Source organism: Lupinus angustifolius, chromosome LG11, assembly GCF_001865875.1.
Source record: "Lupinus angustifolius cultivar Tanjil chromosome LG11, LupAngTanjil_v1.0, whole genome shotgun sequence".
Lineage (NCBI taxonomy): Eukaryota > Viridiplantae > Streptophyta > Magnoliopsida > Fabales > Fabaceae > Lupinus > Lupinus angustifolius.
Window position 1 is genome coordinate 17,468,916 of NC_032019.1, and position 26,228 is coordinate 17,495,143.

General features: G+C 31.6%; 1 protein-coding gene across 1 annotated transcript; it reads right to left on the reverse strand.

The window, feature by feature from the left end:
• Nucleotides 13,072–14,714, reverse strand: LOC109359109 (leucine-rich repeat receptor-like serine/threonine-protein kinase BAM1). The gene has a single exon (XM_019603634.1). It carries the CDS (start codon nt 14,546–14,548, stop codon nt 13,310–13,312), a length of 1,239 nt encoding a protein of 412 aa, XP_019459179.1. The 5' UTR covers nt 14,549–14,714; the 3' UTR covers nt 13,072–13,309.

A 26,228-nucleotide genomic window follows, 5' to 3' on the forward strand; every position in this document is an offset into this window, starting at 1 on the left:
TTGGAATGAGTAACAGGTTATCCAAACTAAGTAACATGATACCTTTCACATTTAACACAGAGTAGCCGATTACTCAATGTGAGTAACCGAGTACTCATTTGGATAGAATGTTTGGGTAACCAATTACCTATTGAATAATCGGTTACTGAGAGATGTTACACCAGACTTGCAAATCTAAATTGAACAACTTTTACCCAAAATGAATATGTATCATTCTAATCGACTTCTACCTTCACTTAGGAGTATGATGGCTGATTGGAAGCCTATTTAAAGGCACTAAGACCCCCTAATTTGTAAACTACTTCGACAACAACTTTCACATCGATATTTCATACAACCTTTACACTTTATGCAAGCAACTCTATGATTAAACTTTCAGAAATTTCTGAAGTTTCTACCAAGTGTTTTTATCACTTTTGATACAGTAAAACACTTGAGCGTTGTGTATTATTCATAGTGAAATACCTTAAGGATTGCAAGACTAGAAGTATCATTTCTTTTAAAGTAATCTTTCTCTAGTTATATTTTTTATACTTTGTAAAAGTTGATGTAAACTTTTCACTATAGGGTGTGGTGGAAAAGGGAAGAGAGATACTTAGAAGATGTGTTCTTCTAAGTGGTGAGATTATGGTGAGGTACCCAGAATCTCAGGGTGAGATTGGTAATTACCACTCATCAAATCAGTAAAATCTCTTGTGGTAAGAGGACTGAATGCAACATTCAAGTGGACAAGAAGGTGAACTAATATAAAAATTGGTGTATCTATATTCTTCCTTATACTCTCTTCTTTTAAAGTTTTGTACTTTGATTTTCTATAACATAATTTTGTTGCACTATACTATAATCTTTTAAAAGTTGCAAAAATCCTTGATTGTGCATAAAAGTAATTCACCCCTCTTAGTTTGCCATCTTATACTTACAATTGGTATCAGATCTTAGGTTGGATAATTTATTCCCAAGATCGTAAAACTTTAGATGACATCTAAGTCTATTCTTGGAGAATGTTCGGATATTAATATACCTCCAAGTTTCATTGGAGAACATTATGCATTCTGAAATATTAGAATGAAAATCTTCATAGAATCCCTAGACTTAGATATATGGGACTAAATAGAAGAAGATCCATTTATAATCACCATGGTTGTTAATGATATTAAACAATCTAAACCTAAGTGTTCATGAACCAATGAAGAGAAAAATAGAGTCCAATATGATATTAAAGCCAAATATATTCTAAAAATGGCTCTCGAAGTATAAGAATTCTTTAGAGTGTCAAGTTGCAAATCCTCAAAGGAAATTTGGGACACTCTATAAAGGATACATGGAACCAAAGAAGTAAAAATGTATGCAAAATAGTGAAGCATCATCATTGAGGCAAGACTCCACATGCTCTATATCCATAAAACCAAATCATGTTAAAGGTGTTTGTCCAGCTTTATGGAAGCAACATACTCTTAAAATAAAGACGGACAAGAAGAACAAAAGAGAAAACATCATACTAGAAGTCAATGATGTTGGTTCAAATGCAAAACTCAAAATTAAGGAGCAAGCACATATTTCATTAATAGCTTCACACCAATGAGACGATGATTATGAGGTTAGCAACTCTCAACCAAATGATAAATGATCATATGATGAGTTGCATATTACTTTTAGTGAAATACAAGAATAATTTATTAGACTTTCTCGAGTATACACTAAACAGAAAAACACTATAGAACTTCTTGAGAGTCAACAAAATTTTACAAAATGATTTGGATAGCCTAAAACCCAAATCAAATGATGTATGCATAAAATGTCCAAAGTGTCGTACTCTTGAAACAAAAATCATTTCATTAAATCATGAATTGAATATATTCAAAAAGAATACTGGCAAGTTGGATAATATTTCAAATAATCAAAGGCATACTAATAATGACCAAAGTGGTATAGGCTACCGAAATAGCCGAAAAACTAATGGTATGATAAAGAATGCTTTTGTAAAGACTAAGAATGTCTGCATGTATAATCTTCATAAATAAGATCTTGACCAACATTCTTTCTTCAAGTCTAAACAAAATGCATAAAAAACAACCAACATGTTTTTACTATAATAGCATAGGCCACACATCTAACACATGTTATATTAGAAAATATGCCATATCCAATGTACAATTTAGATGGGTTGAAAAAGGTGTTAACCCCACAGGACCGAAATTACATTGGATACCTAGAATTTTATTTTAATTTGTTTTTTAGGAGTGCCCGAAAGTTTTAAGTAAATTGTGTTATCATTACAGCAGTTGTTCAAGGCACATTATACGAGACGGTTTAAATTTTCACATTCAAGAACTAAGGGCTCTGCTATCTATGGAGAGAACATCAAAAGAAAAATCATTGATATCATTAAAGTTGGTAATCTCTCATTTTAATGCATGGTTATAAGAAAATATTACACATCCATATAAATCATATTATTTAATTAAGCATGAACTAGTTATTTGTTTGCCCAAAATTGAATTTTGTAAAAGACAAATTTTGGATGATTTTCAAAAGGGTAAACAAACAAACTATAAGACTACTTTTAGCATATGCATGCTCATTAAATTTTCAACTATATAAAATGAATGTTTAGGGTCTGGTACAAGCATTTAACAAACGTTTTAAGTGAAAAAGGTTTTGTAAAAGTCAAAGTTGACACTAAACTTTTTATAAAGGCAATAAATCTTCATAATTTGCTTGTACAAATAAATGTGAATGATATTATTTGTTGGTTCAACTAACGATAAATTGTGTAGCAAATATGATAATATGATGCAAGATGAATTCGAGATGTTCATGATGGGAAAGTTGAATTACTTTCTTGGACTTCAGATCAAGCAAATGGAGGTTGGTATCGTTGTCATTCATTCCAAATATTGCAAGGATGTTCTTAAAATATTTGAAATGGATGGGTGCAAAGAGATTGTCACTCTTATGGGATCTAACACATATGTCAATACGAACGAGACTGGTAAATGCATAGATATAACCAAGTATTGAGGTATGATCAGTTAACTTATTTATCTTATTACTAGTATATCTGATATTATTTTTGGTATTTTCTTGTGTGCATGATATCAATCTAAAATTAAATAGTCACATCTTGTCACTGTCAAAATAATTGTGAAATATTTGAAAGGAACGACAAATGTTGGACTATGGTATTCTAAGGGAAGTGTGTGTGACTTGGTTGAATATTCAGATTCAAATTTTGTTGGTTTCAAAACTGAGATGAAAACTACTAGTGGTACTTGCCATATCTTGGGAAATGTTGTAGTCTTGTGGTCATTCAAGAAACAAGCTTGTGTTGCTCTACATACTACTAAGGCAGAGTACATTGTAACAGGTAGTTGTTGTGCCCAAGTGTTGTGGCTCAAGCAACAATTGTGTGATTATGTATTTCATTGTGGATGCATTCCTTGGAAATATGATAATAGTAGTGCTATAAACCTCACAAAGAATCGAATAATGTACTCTAGAACTAAGTGCATTGATATAAGACACCACTTTTTTAGGAATCATGTCCAAAAGAAAGATGTATTCTTAGAGTTTGTTGATACTCACGATGAACTTGCATACATATTTACTATGCCTTTACTAAAGAACCTTTAGCAAAAGAATATTTTCACAAAATAAGAAGAGAACTAGGCATTTTAGATTAAGCTGACTTGCCATAACATGTTTATATTCATCTATATTTCCTTCATGATGATTATTGCATGCATATGTGTTCTCATATGTGTTTAAATGCTTCAATTTTACATGTTTTTCGGTTAATAGTCAATTACTTGGTAGAGCAATCGGTTACTAGGCTTTGGGATGCTTGCAGGATTCCATATCTAAGGACAATAACTTATTACTCTAAGTGAGTAAGTGGTTATTGGATGAGGCATAGAGATTAGGTAACCGATTACTTTGGTGAGTAACTGATTACCTAAGTTGGATTGGGTTTTTATTCAGTGAGTAATCAATTACTTTATGTTGCTTAAATATGTCTTATCCATTTTGTCAGACTTTTTTATCTTCTTCCTTATTCTCTCATTTCTTGCTCATTTTACTTGAAATTTATGACTATTCATATCGCATTTTTTATTTTAAACACATTTCAACCAGTATTTTTTATTTTAGAGCGTCCAATAAAAAAACCCCAATTTCAAAAATTTCCAAAACCTAAAATCTCAAAATTCATTTTCATGGCTTCTTCATCAAGAAACGAGAAGCAACAATCCAATGCTTCTCTAAGGAATGAACAAACTGCTTCTTAGGCTAATCCACTAGATTTGGTTCAAATTCTTGTAAATGAAGAGTAATGCTCAGTATTGGAAGTATTTTTCCTTGGGAGACCATTGATTACTCCTAAGTATGGTAAGTTATACTCTTTTGAACTTGAAGGTTTTCATTTCCCTACATACCTTAGGTAGCAAAACCTTTATGCGTTTTGTGAGGGACAAAATGTCGATTACCCTGAACTTGTGAAGGTGTTTTACTACAATCTAAACATTACTAAAAATAAGTTGTATTCCTTCATCAAAGGACAAGTCATTGACATGGACTTGAGAACTTGCAGTGCAGTTTTTCTTAAAATATCTTTCATAGACGCTGAAGTCGGCTTTGGACTTCATTGTCCACGGGAGGAGTTTGTTAGGAAGAAATTCAACTATTCCATGTGTGAATTTCCTCAAAGGGGAATAGAAAATAGAAAGCAAAAGGTAGTGGTTGAATATGTGAACAATCAAGAAATCATCTCTGTTGGAAATCTCACTTTAGATGATCGACTATTGCATTATCTTATTAGCTACATCGTAGTTGCCAAACTTTATAATCATTTACAAATTAATGATATGGAACTACAACTAATGTATACTATTAAGAATATTATTTCCATGAACTAGGCTATAATGATAATGCGACACATGTGATCGTTTATAGGAAAACACAACTTCTTACCTTATGCAATCATCATAACTATCATTCTTAAGCACTTAGAGACAACAAGATCGATGTGGATGTTACCTACAAGATAGGCTTCTTTCGAGATCCAATTGAACTTCATTTCAAACATCACAATGATCAATTCGTTGCTCCTACATACATTCCTTCCGCTGATCAACCGAAACCTCAACCCTCTCTATTCCATGTTGAGCCATCTTCATCTTCTTCCATGTCTACCTATCAAATGATCATAGATGAGTTGGTCTCACTTCGAGGATTCATTACTACAAGGATAGATGTCCTTGATGTTCAGAATCAACAAGTCTAGGCTAATTTTAGATGATTATATAATTGATTGGACTACATAGATATTGATGATGATAGTAACGAGTTGGAGTCTTAGGGTTGTTGTCTAGGAGGTGTGGCTATCCTGTTTGTATTTTTGATGTTTTAAGTCTATGAATTTGCTTTTGGGATGAAATAGTTGTCCTTGTTAAAAATTTATGTTTGTATGAACCTCATTATGTTTAATGTTATAATGTTATGTTGCTTATATCAATTCTATCTTAATATAGCATATTCCATGTGGTTCATATATTTCTGACCTTGGCTTAATATAAGTCATATATATTATCTTTTACCATTTCTATATATATTGTTCTGCTATGGAAACATAAATTTTCCTTATTTTTGATGAAGTCAAAAAAGGGATAAAGTTGCAGTTTTGTATTTTCTGGATGACATTTTTTCAGGCACTTATTCAAAAATAAAGAGGGGAGATACAAGATAAGGGGAGCATACACAAGATTATAAGGCTATATCAACTCATGTATGCTGAATCATAAATTTCAAATTATTAAAAAGATCTTTGGTTTGTCATCATGAAACAATGGGAGATTGTGAAGAAGATCTTGTTTCTAACCTTGACACGATTTTATGAAGATACCAAAATCACCAAAGAGAAGAAAGCGTGAGAAGATCGTAAAGACTTAAGAAGACAAGATATCAAGATCAAGATGTTGTATAGTCTTCTAAGATTACTACTTCTTTCCTAAATCTTTTAATTATGTTTATTCATAATACTCAAGTGATAAAATATTTTGGAAACATATTTAAACTTAGAATCAAATTAACTTAATTTTCAAAACTGTAGGTAACGAATTACTTGACATGAGTAACAGGTTACTGGACCTGAATAACATGTTACTTGATCTGAGTAACATGTTACTAGGAGTGAGTAACAGGTTACCCAAACTAAGTAACAAGTTACCCCATACTTTTAACATAGTGTAATCGATTACTGTTTAAAGGTTAGATTCAAGCAAGAAAGTAAGAATGGTTTTGGTTTCAATAAACAAAATTTATGAAAAATCTTTTACTATATTAACTCTAAATCCCTTTGAAGATTTAATTGTAGTATATTATTGGGTTTTGCCAATCCACTATGAATTGTTGAGAAAGTTTCGACATACTTTAGTTTTGGATCATAAACAAGGAAGAAATTATGGTTGGTTTTGATTTTGGTTTGCTTACAAGAAAAATAGTTTTGTGAATGAAAAAGTAAAACTACATATTTACAATTCAAAAGAAGAATAGTGGTTTGGAAACATGAATGTAAAGTTTCTTAACTTTTTCAATATCAACATGATAAGCTTTATGCAAGTTATTTTAGTGTGATTCTATCCACCATACATTATTTCTTAACCAACCATCCCGGGTATGGTCAAGGTTAGATGATTTTCAAACCTTGCTTAATATACTACCCCTCATTGGTTTCCACTTGTCGAAATGAGCCTGCCACATCTCTTTTCAGCTTCCCCAAAGCTTAATAGCATTGCAAACAAGTTGCTTATTTCAAATTCTTTCAAATGGCAAATGTTCTTTCCCAACACTTTGGCCTTAAAACATTTGTTATTTCATCTAACAAAAGAGTTTGAATCTTTGAAAATATATTTTAGGTGATCAATCTAAAATAAGCATCCAGAGCAGATGAAATGAAACAATAGATTAAAACACATAACTTACATTAATAAATTAGAATCAATACGTTGAGTAATAAATGGTGCACTATTGTCCAAATCTGTGAGTAATTAGCCTTCCATCAAGGATGCTTTAAACTCCAACTATTGATCTGAGAACAAGCTCCAAGATCACACTTTTCCCAACTCCTACTCCCCCCGAATTTCCTAAAGAGAAAGTAAATTACCTAAGCTTCTATAAGTAAAGAATAGATTGCACTACAAGTGAAGAAAGAATTGGAATGAGATTACGAAGAATGGAATGGAACGAATGGTGAAGGGTCCTTTATATAGGTTTTTATTAATCCGCTAAGCCCCTTTTTGGCATGCTCAACGCCTATCATCCAGCCAAGTTGTGGTGCTTGGCTCATTTGGCCAAGCAGCTGCTAGCTATGGATAAGCTTAGCCTAACCATGTTGTTGTCCAGGCTAGCATCAGCCTATTGTGGGCTAAGTGAAGCAATTTACATGTTGGTACACAAGGGTTCTAAACTTCACCTAGAGGGGGTGAAAAAGTGATTCGATACTCGCACATCTTAGGTACCCAAATGATCTTAGGTCTCTTGATGTTAGTTACTTTGAGATCTTGACCCTTACTAATCCACATATACTACCCATTTGGCACACCATGCATTCTAATATGACATGAACTCAAAGTATGACTATGCACACCATAATAGAAACAATTAGGAGACTTATGATACGAAATTTTAGAAAAAATCTACTTCTTCTTTGTAAGATTTGTTCTTTGCATGAGTATAAATCAAACCAGATCTATTCCCAATGTTTCTATATGTAGCAAGTAAGTTGTTTAAGTTGTAACTACTTGTTGTGAGATTTGCAACTTTATCTTTTAAATTTTTTATTCTCTTTTTCCAAAAAAGTACGTGTTTCACAAGCAGACGTCACATTTAATTTAGTAAACAATCACATGAAGAGTTAGCATAAATAAGATCCAAGGTTTCATTTTATAATTTAAGCTCGTCAATTTTTTGTTGTTGCAATTCACAGATTCTATTTTCATGTTCCAATATTAACCCTTTTCAGTCCACATACTTTTGTGCTAACTTTTTAAGTTCTTCACGCATTTCAACATAAGCACCATATAGCATATCATAATGGGGAAATCATCAGAATTGCCATCAGGATCGGAAGAGCTTACCTCACTAGATTCAACTTGCACACTAATTTGGCAAGATTTCTAGTTTTATACCATAAGGCATAGCTTCGTCGATTCTTCATCTTCCGAAGTGCTAGATGTTGTGTCCTCTTTGGATACATTCCAAACGATGTATGCATTCTTAGCCTTGTGTCCTCACCTTTGGTTGTCATGTCCTATCAAGACATCTTAAAACTATGTTAGTCAATTCACCATTAACAAACATTTTATCTAAAGCAATAAGATGGTTAACAATGTGAGTAAATCGTTTTTGCATATCGCTAATAGATTTGTGTGAAAACATGTGAAATAACTCATATTCATGTGTCAATGCATTTAATCTAACCCGCTTAACCTCACTAGTGCCTTCATGAGTTACTTGTAAAGTATCTCACATTTCTTTGGCACTCTCGCATTGTGAAACTCTAAAGAACTCATCATATAAAAGTGCAGAAATAATTATGTTTTTAGCTTTCAAATCATGCTACACTTTCTTCTTTTCCTCATTGATCAAGAGACTTTTTGGCAATTTATTTAGTTTCACCTTCCACCAAGTCTAGTGGAATATAAGGTCCATTTTGTATGGCATCCCAAATATCTGTATCTATGGTCTCAATGAATATCCTCATTCTAAATTTTCAGTAGGCATAGCTTTCTCCACTAAAGACGGGAAGACGATTGATAGAGGATCCTTCACCACAAAAAGAAATCGTAGAGTCTATTGTGTATATCCCTAGGATCACACAAATTAGCGATTAAGCTAGTATCTTCGAACTAGCTCTGATGCCACTCATTGGTACACAAGGACTCTAAACTTCACCGAGATGGGAGATCGAATAGGTGGTTTGGTACTCGATTACTGTTTCTCGATTAAAAAGATATTCAATGATTATCCTCACTGCCTAATCGTTTAACATATGCCTTGATCGATTAATTGTTTCTCATATAATCGATTAACTCAAGAACTTAATGGATTAACCAGTTATTGTTTCTTGAAAACTTGTTTTCTTTATACACAAAGATGCAAAGATTCGACTAAACTTGTATTCAATCTACCAGATGATAATATGCAGTTAACCGCATAGAACAAATCATACAATTAACACAGGAAGATTAAAATTCAAAGTAAAGTAAATCAAATAATGTGATAACTTAAAGAGTTAAGGGATAAGAAGAATGAGACAATAACTTTTATCCTGGTTCGTTTGCTTGTCCACGTGCAAACTATATTCAGACCTCCCCTTCTGATCTTGGGAGATTTTCTTCAATGTGAAATAAATGTTTTACACACACACTTCTACCAAGACAATCTTGGACTCAAGCTTCTAATGGCTTATCTTCACCCACTTCTAATGACTCTTCACCATTTCTAATGGACGACCCCACCACTTCTAACTTCTCTACCAAAACTCTTGTATAGTGAATCTAGCTTCTAATGGATTCTCGCCTCTTCTAACCATGGTTTCCCAAACCTTTTCTCTTCTTCTTAGTGAGAACACACACCAAAGAGAAATATTAATATAATCATCTACAATGTGTACAAAATGAGTAATGCACCTTAAACTGTTGAATATACATACACTTCCAGAATCTAAAACCTCTCTAAAAGTTTGATACAACCCAGAATTAAGATGTGAGATGCAAGATTTTGTAAACTTGATTTGACTATGAAAATATTGAAATACTTCTCTAAAGATTCATATTTCGTTTCTTGTGTATCAAAACACTTTTCTCTCTTTCTCAGAAACACATTAGAAAATCTATCTTTTGATGTGAAAGTTAAAATCAATCTGAATTTCATTATGAGATGCAAATGAGAAAAGTTGGTTTAAAATACAGTTTTATTTTCTAGTATAGTTTATCGATTAAACATTCTATTTAATTGATTAAAAATCTTTGAAAATCAAGATTTCAGATACTGTAATTTCCATTAATCGATTAACCCTTAACTTAATCGATTAACGAGTTCCCGTTTTGCATAACTTAATCGATTAACTAAACCTTAATCGATTAAGGGTTTTCTGAAAAGTTACTTTAGTGTGATATAACATCCTACATGATTTGTAAAAGTATGATGCATGATTTTGAATGATGTATGATTTAAACTTTCTTTAATACATCAAAATCATGTGATCATGTATTCATGCATGTGCATGTAAATTATATATGTATACATGTAAGTCTCATTATTAGTTATGATCATATTTTAGTTTGTGAGACTTTCATTAACGTCCACCTAACCTAGACTCTACCCAATCAAACATTTTAAGACATAAGATAATAGAAAATACTTTTAGCCTTATAGATCTTCTTGAATGCTTTAACTTTGAGTGAACTTGAGCCTTTGATTTATTGTTTGTTTATTTGTCAATATCTTCAAAGTTGTCTTTAAACTTTGTCTTCGTCAAAATCCATGTGATACATGCTTGTATTTACAATCTCTCTATATGATGCATACTTACATTTAAAATAATTACATGTCCTTTTATGTGGCAATATATTGTCTTATAAATTTGGTCTTCATTAAAACTATGATATCCATAGTCTTCAAACTAACATGCATTTAAGCTTTCAAAATTCTATATGTTAATGTCGTTAATCGTTATCGATAACAGGGTGATTGTAATGGGGATGATTGTGTCAAACATGAATCGTGTAGAAGAATGTAAGTTATGTAGATGTCATTTGTCTCTCATATGTAATGAGAGTAAATATCAACATATCACTTGATATATGGGTATACTTTAAAATGATAAATATGAGATATTTATTTCTAGAAAGTCTTCTCGGATATCAAGAATCGTAAAATTGAATATACAAGTATGACAACTCAACACCTTTACTTTAATTAGATGATATATGGACAAAGAGACCAATAATTTAAATATTATTGTCACATAATAAGTTAATATATTTAATTATTATAACCTAAAAATGCAAGACATAGCTTGAGGGTCATAAACATATATTTAACCCATTCGATATTCTTATATTCCCTGAGAGTGCTTCCGCTGCATTCTTATAAATAGAATATGAGATGTTAAAACCCATTTTATAAAAAAATAAGAATCACTTAGAGTCTTGTCTCTTCTAGAACAAGGTGCACGCACGTTTTTCTAGTGGATGTGGTCGTGTGGACTTCTATAAAGACTATGATACAATTGCTTCGTTTTCTCACTAATCTTTAATTCTTAATCCTGTTGTTCGTTTTCCTCTTGGAACTTTGAAACATAATCTGAAAGTCCTTTCGTCCGGTGAATAGTTTTTGAGAAAAAAATGTTGTATCCACAATGTATTGAGATGTATACACTATTATTATATTATTCATATTTAATTATAATTGACTCTTCCAATAAATATTATAATGACTATGTATAAATATCTTTAAACTAACGGTACATAGATATTACATTCAATTTTTTATAATGCAATTATTTTCTATATGATTCCCTACAATATCTTCATCTTCCTCCACACTAGCTATACCTTATCCTAATTCTTCTTCTTCCTCCTCCCCTTTGTTTTACTCACATCCCTAGAATCCATCACCTTACAACCATTCTCACCACCACACAACAAGCAAAACCCAAACCAAGAATTTCAAAGTCCAAACACCCTTCAATATCCTACCACTACTATAATCACTGCCAATAAATCGGGGTACAACCCCATATGATAAAGCAAATGAGTAACAAAGAAAACTCATAAATTAAAATAGAACATGGTTTCGGTCTATGGTACCAAAGTCGCCATCTAAGGCTGATGGTGGCTCAAAGACCTCACATTTATTAGAGATAGTTAGATTGATAGAGAATTATCATATCCAAGATTTAGTTTTTTTATTTTATTTGAATTTATTTTTAATTTATGTTTACCTTATTAGTTATTTTTTATTATTATTATTATTATTCTATCATTTTTATAACAACTTTTGCACATATAATACACCACATCAAATGACTTATATTGAGTTTGATCAATATTTATCATCATAAATTTCTACAACACAGACATGACTAAAGTAGACACTAGACAACAAGGGGTTTTACTGGACAATAGTATCGAAATATATTTTGTTATTTATGGTTAATAAATATTTATAAAATAAGTTGATTAGATAGTTAGGAGTTAAATAAAGTTAAGTCTCTTATATTTTATATATAATAATATAATGGTTAATTTCATTATAATTCATTCGTTATCAATTCATTAAATCCATTAAATTTAGTATCATTTTAATCATTCAATAAATAAATACATCTTTTGTTATTACTTGATTTCTAAAGTAGAACCAAGATGCTGTTAGTACTATGAAGCTTGTTATGATGGTTGATCGTGGTCCTCAACAAATCACCACCATAGCAACTGCTGGTGTCAATTGGAAAGAGGGCGACTCATGGTGGTCCCGGGGTTCAAAGGCGACTAGGTTGTGCCAAGACTTTAGATGATATCAAATTTGTGAAGCCATTAGTTCAATGCATTTCAATTGAATCAACCTCTATGAGGAAAATGGTCTTTTACTTATTATAAATTCATGGATTTGAAGTACCATTGTGGGTTTGATAAAGGAATAATACAATAGAATGGCTAGCTTCATGGATATGATTAGACAGAGTTGTAGAAAGTTTGGTTAGAGAGGATGGATAAAGATCACTTATCCCATATATTCATAATTTTGTCTCATCTAATGTTACATCATTTAAAATTTATAGCTCATCATGTAAACAAAATACATATTCCTATGTTTCCTTCTCCTTACTAAAATAGAATAAAACATTTCGTGACATATATTATTAAGCAGAAACTATATACTGATTTTTTTAGTTGTCTCATACTTTTCACTTTTGTTTGTAGACGTTTGAAACTTCAGAAATTTATTTGATAGTAAAAAATCTTTAAGGAACTAAATACTAACCAAAAAATAAATTAAGGGATCGGGTAATGGGATTTGCCTTACAAATATAATGTAAAATACAATAAAACTCTTACCACGACCACTATTTGTAATAAAATGGAAACATTTGATCTGTACAAACACACCCTTAGTCTCTTTTGACACTCGTTCTACTCTATAATAACAAAAATAGGGCTTACATTATCACTAAACAGAATTAATGGTAAAAATAAAAATTAGTATACCCAACTTTCAACCCTACTTCATAATAACCTCCTAGGACCAATTAACCCATGTTACTGCCACTATTAAACACAGAACACTGCGCCACCGGTCTTGACAACTGTCCCCCAGCACTGGCCGGACACGTCATCAGGTCCGCCGGCGGAACCATACAGTTATAGGACAAACACAATGAAACCGCATCGGGCAACACCATTCCGACCTTCAGCGAAATCCCCGTAAAGTAGTTATGCTGAAGGTACAATGTTCTGGTGCTACCGTTGCACACGCTGTTAACATACTCCTCAGGCACCTTCCCACTGAAACGGTTATTATTCAAAAACAAACTCTCAACTCCTTCAAAAACCGTTGATATTTCACCACTCAATGAGTTATGACTAAGATCAATGATCGATCCTGGACTGTACGATAAGGACCCTTTATTGGATCTTTCTGGAAGCCCACCAGAGAAATTGTTCCGTTGCAAAAAGAGAGAAGAAAGTGTGGGCCTGAATAAAAGTTGGGCCGGGATTGGCCCATTAAACTGGTTCATGCTCAGGTCGAGGAAAACTAACTCTGATAGTGATTCAAAGCCGTTGGTGAGTGGACCCCACATTCTATTATTTGATAGCGATAGATAACGGAGTGATGACGTCATTGACGTTGGTAACGGTCCTTGTAGGTCGTTGTTCTTCAAATCAAGATGGAGTAACGGCGCGGAAACGTTTTCTGGCAACTCGCCGGTTAGTGAGTTTGAGGCTAAGATTAGAACCTTGAGCTGTGGTAACTCGGTTAGACTCGGTGGGATTGACCCAGCGAGTTGGTTGTTACTCAGGTCAAGAGTGTGGAGGGCTTTGAGGGAAGAAAATGAAGTGGGAATGGAACCTGTGAAGCGGTTATTGGGCAACGAGATGACTCGGAGATGGGTGAGTTGACCTAGTTCGGGTGGGATTGGACCGGTTACGATTCCTGGGGAGAGGATGAGCTGAGTTAACTCGGTGAGGGAGGAGATAGAGCGGGGTAATGAGCCGGCGAGTTTGAACGAGTTGGTGCCGAGTGAGAGAATGGTGACTCGGTTGAAGGAGCATGTAACGCCGTAGAAGGAGGAGCAGGGATCTGGTGCGGTGAGGTTCCATGTGGAGAAGAAAGGTGCAGTTGGTGAGAGTTCGGTGAGAGTGTTTTTAATTGAGAGAAGGGCTTTGAGATCGAAAGGGTTAATGTTTTGGTTTTGTTGAAGAGATTGGGATGAGAAAAGAAGAATGAAATGGTATAAGAGAAGAAGAGCGTGACGTGGACTAGTCATGAAATGTGAAAGAAAAAATGAGAAGAAGGCTGAAGTGTTTGTGAGTGTGAGTGCAAGAAGCAAAGATAAGAAAGTTTGGTACAGTATGGAAAATAAATAAAGAGAAGTTGATGGTGAAGAGGACAGAACAGTGCTTTTGGTACTTTAGATGAAGTGATAAGAGAGAGCAAGGAGAACAAGAACATACGTAAATAATGGACCACATCTCTTCTATCACTTTTTGTATGATTATATGTACAAAAATTAAAGTTGTAAAAAATTATTTAAATTAAGTATGTAATTATTAAATATTTTTATGTCAAATTGTATCTTATAGTGTATAAAGTTGTATAAAATAGTGAGACAACATATGTCTAACCTAAGTTGGATTATATCTGTTGTCTCACTTTTTCTATCACTTCATATACTATTAATTCCAAACCATAATTCATTTAATGAAATTTTGATATATAATAAAAAGAATATAAAATTTATATACGGGAAAGATTTATACACATTTCACGATTCACCATTAATTTGGATTATATATTTTTTTTGAAAAGTCAACAATAACAATTAAATATCAATGATGGATAATATAATAACAATATATAAAACTCATATATCATCAATGCATAACCTTTTTTTAATAAAAAATTTACGTATAACTTAATTTTATTTTTCACTGACAAAATTCCTTAGGATTAGACATGTTGCGGAGATGATTTTGGGATAGGTAATAGGTAGATGAGAGGTCACAAGATTAAGTGTTCATGGTTCTCAATTTCGGATGAATATCTTCTATCTAAATTCGTTTTCTATTTGTATATCAGGTCAATCAAAATATCTTACTTTATTAGGAAAATAAAAATAAAATTATAAATTTTTTTATTTATATTATTTAGTATTATTCTATTAAGTAAAGATACAGTGTCACTCTATTAGATAGAGATATAGGGACATGGTCCTTTTGGGATAGAGTATCCCTCCCTCAACTTTTTTTTGAATGAAGTGAAACAATGAAAGGAGCTCATGCATTGTGACAGGGTATGAGAAATGACGTGGGTCCCATTCCCAGGATTATTGTGCGAAGGAAATAACTAGCCGCATTAACTAACATAGAGATGCTGAAGTTAGCAAATTAGCTGAGACTAGCACCGGAAAATTGGATCATGTCTTGTCTACATGTTATTATTGGTGAGTATGACATAAAAATTGTCTCCATTAACCCAAAATATTTATTCCATTGCCCATTGGCCATTTTATAATAATACTACTGCCTAGGCCCAATTTAGGAAAGGAAGTTCGAACCCAAGCACATGAGCACGACAGAGGAACATTCACAATACAAATGGCAAACACCCGGTCACAAATCCCAAATGCATTTGAGCTTTGAGGCAGACACGCATGACAAATGAGAATGTAGAAGAGTCAGCGATGACAAAAACGCACTCAGGCAGTGACGACAGGGATGATAGCTTCAAGAGTAATAATGTGTCCAAAGATAGTCTCACATTTTATTTATCACATTTTCTCAAGAATGATTTACATATATATTCAACTATCAATTAGAGCAACACAATAACATTAGAGCAAAACATCAATTTGTCGTAAGCCAAAAGATATTATTTGATATTGGATCAAAGGTAACTAACTTATTACCTAGTCTGCTAGACTTAGATGGAGAAAAAATGATAATTTCACATTACATGTCTCATTTTCTCAAGAATTGTTAAATACCATTGACCTACTTCTCTCAATGTGAACTGATTTTAAGATGAAATTTTTACACAAAGTCTAATGAAAGCTAGTTTTCATGTTTGTCACTCAAATCCTATTTTCCTTCAATTATTGTGTTGCTTTTTTTTTGTATAACCAAAGGTATTCATTCATCCTATGGGTAAAGAACTAATTCATATGTCTCTTTTAACAAGTATTGTTTATAAGAATAGAATTTGTTTTAGTCTGGGAATTCAATCTGTGTTATGAGTCTATTCATGAAGCTTCTATTTTAGAAATCTATGATTTTGGGTTTGGAGAATATAAAGAGTTTGGAAATATTGTAATTATTATGAAAATTATCAATTTATTCAAGAATACAAAAAAATGGGGCACCTAACATAAGTTGGCTTGGAATTAGGTTTCATAATAGAGAATATTTCGTTCGTACTTGATGAGTCATGATAAAAAATGGTCACCTTTATTCCTTTAATCCCTGACAATAACCATCTTCAATATTTAAAATTAGAGCTATAAAAAACGTTACTTGGATGGGTTCAAGTTAGTCCACACATGGTTTGGACTAAACCGGAAAATGCCGAGTACAATTAATGTATATAAAAAATCCCAGCTATAATTTATGCATGTGAAGTTGCATCCCAAATCTATCCTAATCCAATTGTGGGTTATTGCGGGTGTCCCCTTAATATTAAAAAATGTTTATTTAAATATTAACCTATTAATCTATTTTTCTAAAATATATGATTTGATATTAATATATAATTTTTTAATATATTTATTATGCTTAATTCAACCAAACTAATAGATCTAGTGTTTTATGTTTGAGTTAAGACATAATGTCAAGTCCACATATACGATTTTTAACATAACACGTTTATTAAATTTCTTATTTCTATTGGACTCTCACTTCCTAACACAATATAATATGTGATTTTACTTTAATTTTTAAACCTTTGGACACTATCAAAAATAATATATGTTAGTTTATAGTAATGGTAGTATAGACCAAAGTTTAGAAGAAACTCTATATGTCAAAGTTTAACTCATGATATATAATCATCATTCTTTACTTTCTGTACGAATATCATTTGTATGTTCATTATCAAAACATTCATTGTGAACTGGTATGAGTTAAATCAATACGTTGTAATAACAAAACAACGACGCTTAAAATTGTGACTGCATTTGTGTATAGGGTTAGATTCAACAATGTTTTTGAAGCGCTATAGAAAGTAAACATTTAACCGTGCTCTCTAAAGTATTGTTGTTAAATGTCTACTTTATAAATAAGGCAAAATCCCTCTCAGACATTATATCAAATACATAACAAGCATGCCCAATTCCATCATATTTACAAGAAATTTGACAATAGAAACATCATTATGAAAACCCAATTCATAAAACATTGCATGAACTTGTCTTTCTTAGTTCAAATTCATTAGCCGAGAAGATTATATGCAATAATGAAATGGACGAAGATGATAAAGATGTAGAGGACAAATCCATGAATTTCTTATCTCCCTTAATAGAAGAAATAAGATGACAAAAAACATAGTTTATATAATATAATAAGAATCAAATCAAAATTTACATAGAAAATATGGATGAAAAAATAATAGCCAAATACAAGAAATACATACAGATATTTCAAGTTTCGTAAATCACCAAAAGCTCCACCTGAATTCAATCTTACATTTCCTATATTATTAAATAACTCATTAACGTAGATGTAAATGCAAGCAACAAGAATGAATCAAAGAGAAATAAATGAGGTAAAATAAGATAGCGATTCACCTTATACTCGAATAGAAAAACCAAAAACTAATAACTTGCTTGAAGAGAGAGAAACTAATAGAAGAAGAGTAAGAGCAATATAATACTAAATGATATGTGAATTATTTAGTGTGAGGTTTTCTTTTTAAATCTGCAAAGATTCACGTTCACTAAAAGAAATACGTTGTTTGAATGTATGACTTTTAACAGTGCTCACTAAAGCAAACATGTTAAATGTGTGACTTTTAAGAGTGCTTATTGTAATGAGCGATGTTGATATATCACTTTTAACAATACTCGTTTTAGCAAACACTGTTGAATAGATTTAAATCAACATCGTTTTCTTGAAAGAGCGTTGTTGAATATCAAAATTCTTTAAAATTATTTAGTTGTTATATTATGTTCAACTTTTGAGAATGGAATAGCAAATAACTTAATTTACTTACTAAATATGAGTTTTTGTTGTGTCAAATTACACACATTAATATTCTATTTTAATAATATTGGTCGGTGATTTAGAATATTTTTTGAAGTAATAACTAATTGCCTTTTACGTATATGTATGACCAAATTGTGTTATGTATAAAAAACTAACATAATTTATGTTAAAAATTTGGATCATTTTCATGTAATATTTACTCTAGTTGTATCTTACAAAGTAAAATTAAATAATTTCATAAATATATATTATGTAATAACTAAAACAAGCGTTTACGTTGTTTGAATACATGACTTTTAACAACACTCATTAAAACAAACATGGTTAAATATGTGATTTTTAACAACACTCATTGTAATGAGTGCGATTGATATGTCACCTTTAACAATACTCATTTAAGCAAACGTTCTTCAATAAATTCAAATCAACAATGCTTGCTTAAAAGAGTGTTGTTGAATATTTTAGGTAGACATAACACAGTGCTCGTTGATGCAAGCGTTGTTGAAGCTATATCCGCCTATCAAATTTAACAATGCTTGCTTAAAAGAGCGTTGTTGATTATCTTCCATCTTTTATTTAACAGTGTTGTGCTAGGAAGCGCCGTTAAATGATCGTTGTTAAATGCGTATTTTGACGTAGTAAATTTAGTTACGTGGAGTTCTCTATGATAAAAATTTATGATGTATTTTAGTTTTGTTGTAAAAATTATTGTTTTTTATTATGTTTTTGTTGCAAAAGTTAAAGAGAAAACGATATATACACTAACAAGGTAAGAGTTTTTTACATTGTCACTACATCATTCACCATTCATTTTTAATTACCATTGACTTTTAAAAAAAAGTAATCCGAATGAAAGTTGGATGATACACTGACTGTGTATACATATTTACATCATCAGTGCATAAATTTAACACTCAAAGTTAAATATAATTAAATACACAATTAAGAAATGAAATACATATGGTTTAACGTTTCTTCTCATTTGATTTGAAAGACTATCTTGTTCTTGTGCAATGACATTATACAAAATATGACGAATTATATAGTGCTTTACTTTATAACATTATTTTAATTTATAAATATTCACATTATAAATATTACTTTATTTTATATTTTCAAAGTTCATCAGATCAATATTTATTATCTATTTTTATTATAAGTCTATAGTATTATTATGTTGGAAAATAATCTTCACTTACGATTTATTATCGAACCAATGATCCAAAAAAAAAGAGAATAGAACGGATAGCCCAAACTGGCTGAGTAAGCTCGACCTAAATACAATTTTAATATAGTTTAGTCGATCCGGGCTAGAAGATATGGATTCAATAAAAAGTACCTCATATAATATTCAAACCCTATAAATTTTTGGGCTATGGCAGACCGGCCTGATGGAGCTCGCCTATTTTGACACCTATGTTTAAAACCATTTCTAAAATAATAAGGTTTTTAACTTACTTCCTACCATATATATGTCTTCCATTAATTTGTTGATGTCCCAAAATTTATTTGTGGCCAATTCTTTTTACTATATAGTTGTCTAATTGACCTTCTTTCAAGGAGGCTTTACTATTTTGAATACGTTATTTGTGTTAGTTTTAAGACAGATGATGCAGATGCCAAAACACATTAACCAATTGGAAAAATAGAGTATAAAATTAGGGCTTGCTTGTGAGCAATAAAGATGATATTTCATGCTTTTTCCATATTGCTAGCTGCAATAGTTTCTACCCCACAACATTTGAGTTTCACTTACCATATTCTATTTAAAGCATAAAAAAGTGGAAAAAGTACATGTACTACCACTTTCACCACGCTTTTTAATTGATCCGTAAGGAGTTGTAATTTGAAAAGGAAGTAATTATTTAAATGTTAGAAAATTCATTTTTGGAGAAATAGATGTTTGAAGATGGTTCATACTTTGTGGATCAAGTATGTAAATGTTAGAAAAATTTGTTTAATAGAAATAAGATTTAGTCCTTCCATATTAATATTTTCCATCCAAAGTTAATGATGAAGATTAAAATAAAAATTAACTAAAAAATATAAAGAATAAAAACTTAAAACAAAATACATGGACTAAAATCAGCACGAGCAACAAATGGAGGGAACAAAGTCACATTTAACCCTTTTATAAATCACATGTCTTTCTTTATTTATTTGTAAAAATAATGTAAATAGATAATGTTAGAAAACAATATTAGAAATGATTATTTCTTAGTTTCATCTAGTCATAAATAACTTGATTATTTTCTGATGATGGTGGATAGAGACAACACCCCTAAAAAATTCTATTGAAACCAAGAAATATAAGTTTGCCCGCTATTCACATTAAAATAAATGGAGATTTCGGAGAACACTGATTGACAAATAAATATTATTTTTATAGCCTATTTGAATAAATAAATCATATACTTGGAAAATTCTATTTGTCAAAACTAAACAATATTAGAAAACTATTTTCATATAGTAACTTAGTCAAATTGAAAGATATTCTCCAATAGTGAACATGGTAATCCAACGGTTAGAATTGATTTACTCAACTTTGAAATATATTCTTCTCCAATAGTGAACTTGGTAATCTAACGATTAGAATTGTTTTGCTTACTTGGAAGACATTCTCAATTACTGAACTTGGTGATCCAATGGTTAGAATTGCTTTAGTCAAGTTGGAAGACATTCTCCAATAATGAGCTTAGTGATCCAACGGTTAGAATTGCTTTCATATATACTGGGAAGATATTCTAAAACAATGAACATTGTGATCAAATAGTTATAATTGATTTAATTAACATTGATAACATTATCCAATAGTGAAATCGATTATCCAACTCTTAGAAATGCTTTACTCAACTTGGAGGACAATTTCAATGAGGATATTTTGTAATTTTTTTTACTATTTATGCTACCTATTAATACTGAATAGAGATCTTCTATCTTGAATTGTGTCCATAATGATATCCCTACTAATTACAATATGCCATTCAATTAAATAATAAAAAAATCATAAAAGCAGAATTATATTAATTGATGTGATTTGATTGAATAGAGACATGAAGAGACATAGTTTCTTAGGACAAATGATTTCTCTTCGTTAATGCCTCCATAAATCAATACCCTATGGGCATTATTTGCCATCATAATGTGTATGATGTATAATCAATGCACACATTATCCATTCTCCCCTGTTGAGTACTTGACAAATTTCCCTTATAGTGATTTCAATCACTTATACTCATTCACTATCACAGTTAAGTTCAGTTCCAAGTGTTCATAATTGATTGTTACTAGCAACGTGATCAACTACCAAAATGCAATAATTCTCGTAATCAACTACTGTAGTGAAAAATCCCAATCATGGTCGATTATTTTTAAGTTTTTATTGAGAAAAAATGTGATATAAGCCTTAAATGCTTTTGTGAAAAAATAATATAATGTCATAATAAGAAATTGTTGTGCAAATGAAATTTTAAATTCGTATAACATGATTGTTGCAAACAACTTTTTAAAACAAAAGTGTAATTCCAAACCAAGTGAAGGAGTGACCCAAACACATGTGAAAAAGAGTGAAATCAACATTTATTTTGCCTAATTAAACTTGTTTTAGTCTTTAGTTCTCTTAATTGCATACGATTGATAGGAAAGGATCAAGGCATGTTTATTCTTTAGTTGAACTAAAAATAGTCAAAAAGTCTAACAAAAAATATGATCATCCTTTGATAAACCCCTTTGAGCCAAACAAAGTGAATTAATTTTTTTCCTAAACAAACCCATGAACAAAAGAAAGCATAAATTTTTAAAGTGATTGAAAAATAATAAGCTGGGGGGGGGGGAATTGGTAGGCTCGACTTCTTGAAACGAAAAAGTGAATTTTTTCTTCCAATATCTTTACAAAAGCAACAAAAGTTGTAAAATAAATGGAGAAACAAAAAGATATTGAAAAAGCCAAAAAGAGCCAAGGTTCAGAAGCTAAAAAAGAAATTATGAAAAAAAAGAGGAGTAAAAGTGCTTCATAGAATTTTTTTGAAAAATTTGCTCTCATGAAATTTGCTTATCCAAGAAAAACCATGATCTTTTCAAGCCTAACTTCATTACAACTGAAAACAAGTCCTTAGTTATCCTTGATTGAATATGCAATTTAAGAGAATAGGTAAGACAAAGACCAAGTTCAAATTATTACATTCAAATGGTAGAATATTGAGTGAAACACTTACATCCCTTGAAAAGTTCTATCTTTGAACTTGTGTGCACAACAAACATTTTTTGATTGAAAATTATTTGCTTTGATTTTATTACATATTTTTTGATGAACATAAGCATGAAAATTAATGTTTGAACCATTATGTGTGAATTTCATAAATCTTGAAAAATCTCATTGAAATGTTTTTAGCATGCTTAAGCAAAATTTGAAATCATGTCAATCTAATCATAAAAATTAGCCAATATAATTCGGATGTGTTTTACCGTTTGTTTAAGGACAAACAAAGTCTTAAGTTGAGGGATTTTATAAGTGTCAAAAATACCTAATTTTCATATACTTTTCATGGCACTTATCTTATGAAAATCATGCACAACCAACATAATTCAACACTTTTTAGATAAATTGTCATATTTTGATTCTATATTTTTTGTCCACCTCTTTTCCAAATCTTTGTGTGAAGTTTCTAGGAAAAATTAAGAGAAGAAAAAGAATCAAGAAAAATTAGTCAAGCAATGAGGTGTCCACATAAGCCACTATTGATGCACACGCAGCAAGCTAAGTGCTTAACCACAAGCATGGACCAAAAACATGAAGCTGCTCACTAAGGAATCTAGCGTGGACACTTAGCACCGCCCAGCTGATCTAGCACCAACTTGGCTCGGTTAACACAAACCTTACACGGTGAGACTCAAGCATGACACAAGCCAACCTGCTGAAGCAGGCAACTCAACGTGCACCTTGGGATCGTCGAGCTGGAACCACACACCTGGTCAGAGCTGGACAAGTTGCTCAAGGAATTAGCTTAGCATGGCCACCTAAGCAGTCAGGCGGGCTGGACCTAACAAAATGGGTCAACTTGACTTAGCCACCAAGCAACCATGACATCACGCATAACCTCACTTGACAAGGCCTCTGAACACTATTCAAAATAGCTCACAATAGCCTGGTCAAGTATCTCACAACTAGCTTTGGTCAGTCAAGACCAAGCAACTGACTAAGCTGCTTGGTCATGGTCCAAACCCATGCTGAAGGGTTTGGTGCGCCCAGTGTGGATCAGGAGGGGGCCAGGCGGTCACAGGTTGCCTATAAATAGAGGTCATCTCCCACTCTTCAAAGGCATTCAATTCACTTCCAATTTGCATTCAAATTCCTATTCATACAATTTCTACTTGTAATTCAAGAGGAGAAAGGAGATGACAAATGTGATACAAAAACATAAATTATAATCTCATTTGGGTCCAAAAGTATCTCATCCTTGGATAGATGACTTATGCTCCTATATATTGATTTGGATTATGGTGTAATTTTAGTTCTTTTCCTCATTTGTATCATATTTTGATTTCAATACATTTAAGTTATTATTTTTGGTTAATTTTTTATTCTTTAAGAAGTTCTTAATGCGGTTTTAGCTTGATCACCTAAAACTTGATTTAAAGATCTAAAAGTATAACCTACACCTTACTTCACTTGCCATATCAAGCATCTATTTTAAGCAACTTATATCTAAGGCTAAATGATGTTAATGGAGCCTGAAGTAGGGTGTGACAACCTACTCCGGCAAGTGACACTTAACTATTATTTAGTGTATTACATAAGGTTTTAAAACAATCTTATCATACTAGGACACTAGATGAAGGATTTAGAAATGGTGTGTGAAATTAACCGAAAGTATAACACATAACTTGTAATGTTTTTCAAAATCATTTGAGTCTAGAAATAATTCCATATTTCAAACCAATTTTCTCCTTAAGAATTTGTGAATATTAGTTTATGTTTCTGTGTTAATATATTTATGCGACATAACTAAAAAATCATCAAAAAGTTGTTAATCATTATTTTTTTATAATCTGCCTATAAAATCTTCTTATAATTCAATTCTCTTTGGTTCGACAAAACCCTATACTATACTATAATTGAATCTTGAAAAGAGATGCAAGTGTGGCATAGTAAAATGTAGACTTATAAATTTTATTTGTTGATTAAAAGATTCCTAAAAACATAAGTTCAAACCAATTCATGGTTTGTAACTTTGTACACAGGAATAATATGCAAAAGAGTGCAATCCAATCAATGGATTGTTACTTGACAAATAAAGAGTGATGAATAATAATCTAACCAGTAACATTTACTTTCTGTCATTTACTTTCTACAAATAATATTTACTTTATGCCATTTACTTTCCGCAACTAAAATTTACTTTCTGCAACTAACATTTACTTTCTGTCATTTACATTTCTGCAACTAATATTTATTTATTGTTTTATTCTTTATACCAACCCTTCGAAAGAAGTGGTATGGTTAACTTCTAACTTTATTCTTTTGTTCATTTTATTCTTTGATACCAACCTTTCATAAGAAATGGTATGATTAACTTAATAAAATAAGACAAACAATGATATGGTTAAAAGGAATCCGAAAATGGGGTAAATAAATAAAGTCACCAAATAAATAAGTTGTTCATCACTCATCACTCTAAAATAAAATCAGCTTGCAAGGCATTCAAATTACCCTTCAACAAAGTGACACATGTTGTTGTTGAGGGGTGGATTCCTACTGCCCGCGAATCTTGATTTTTCAACAAGATATAACAATTTTTACTGATGTTAATTGATTAAGGGAGTATATAATCGATTAAACTCAGTAAAGAAAATTGAACAAATGCACAAAATCTGTAGTTAATAGACTAATTGTTGCATTTAATCGATTAAAAAACATAAATTTAAGTTTTCCAGCAACGTAATGAACATACATTCAGAACAATCATTTGCACATATAGTCTCATAAGAAATTTAAGCACCATGCATGCACGATATGTCAAGAATTCAACATACATTACAAATAAAGTCGGACATGTTCATAACAAGTTACAAAATGAAGTACGAGTAAGCGAGATATCAAAAATATTACAAACCGGAAATTTAAAATGAGTCAAGCAAAAAGAATACCAAATATAGATGCAAAACACTCAAACTCACCCTAAATCCTAATCTAACTTAAATACTCCTAAGCTAAACTATTCTTGAGGTGGCGATGGTGATGGTGGATTACTTTGCATGGCTCTCAACTTGAAGATACCATGATCAATTTACTGTGTGGTCCGTTCCTCCTACTTATAGAACTCAATTGTCATTATATCTCTCAAGGATTGAAAGCTTACGTCCACACGCTCATTCATGTGTTGTTCCATGGAATCCAGTTAAGTAGAACCAAAATCAAAATTATGAGATGCATTTGAAGTCTCAGCCTGTGGTTGTGCAATGCTTGGTTCACCCTGATTTTCATTACCCTCATCATCAAAGAAATCAAAATTCATAGTTGTATGATCTTCCTAGTACTTCCAAGTACCACCATACTTATAAATTCACATTTTGTGAATTAGATTTTCTCCGATAAGGTGCTCACGAGAGTTTGTGGTCATGACTCCTACATCAGATACATCAATCTCCATATGATCGATAATCCTCGATATAAAAATCTCATATACAAGCACCCTAGAAGATGAAGATGCAGTACCAGATATAACTTTTAGGATTTTAGTATGCCAAATA

What these genes read in the sequence shown, in the direction of transcription:
- LOC109359109 (XM_019603634.1), bottom strand. Translation starts at nt 14,548, where the DNA reads ATGACTAGTCCACGTCACGCTCTTCTTCTCTTATACCATTTCATTCTT.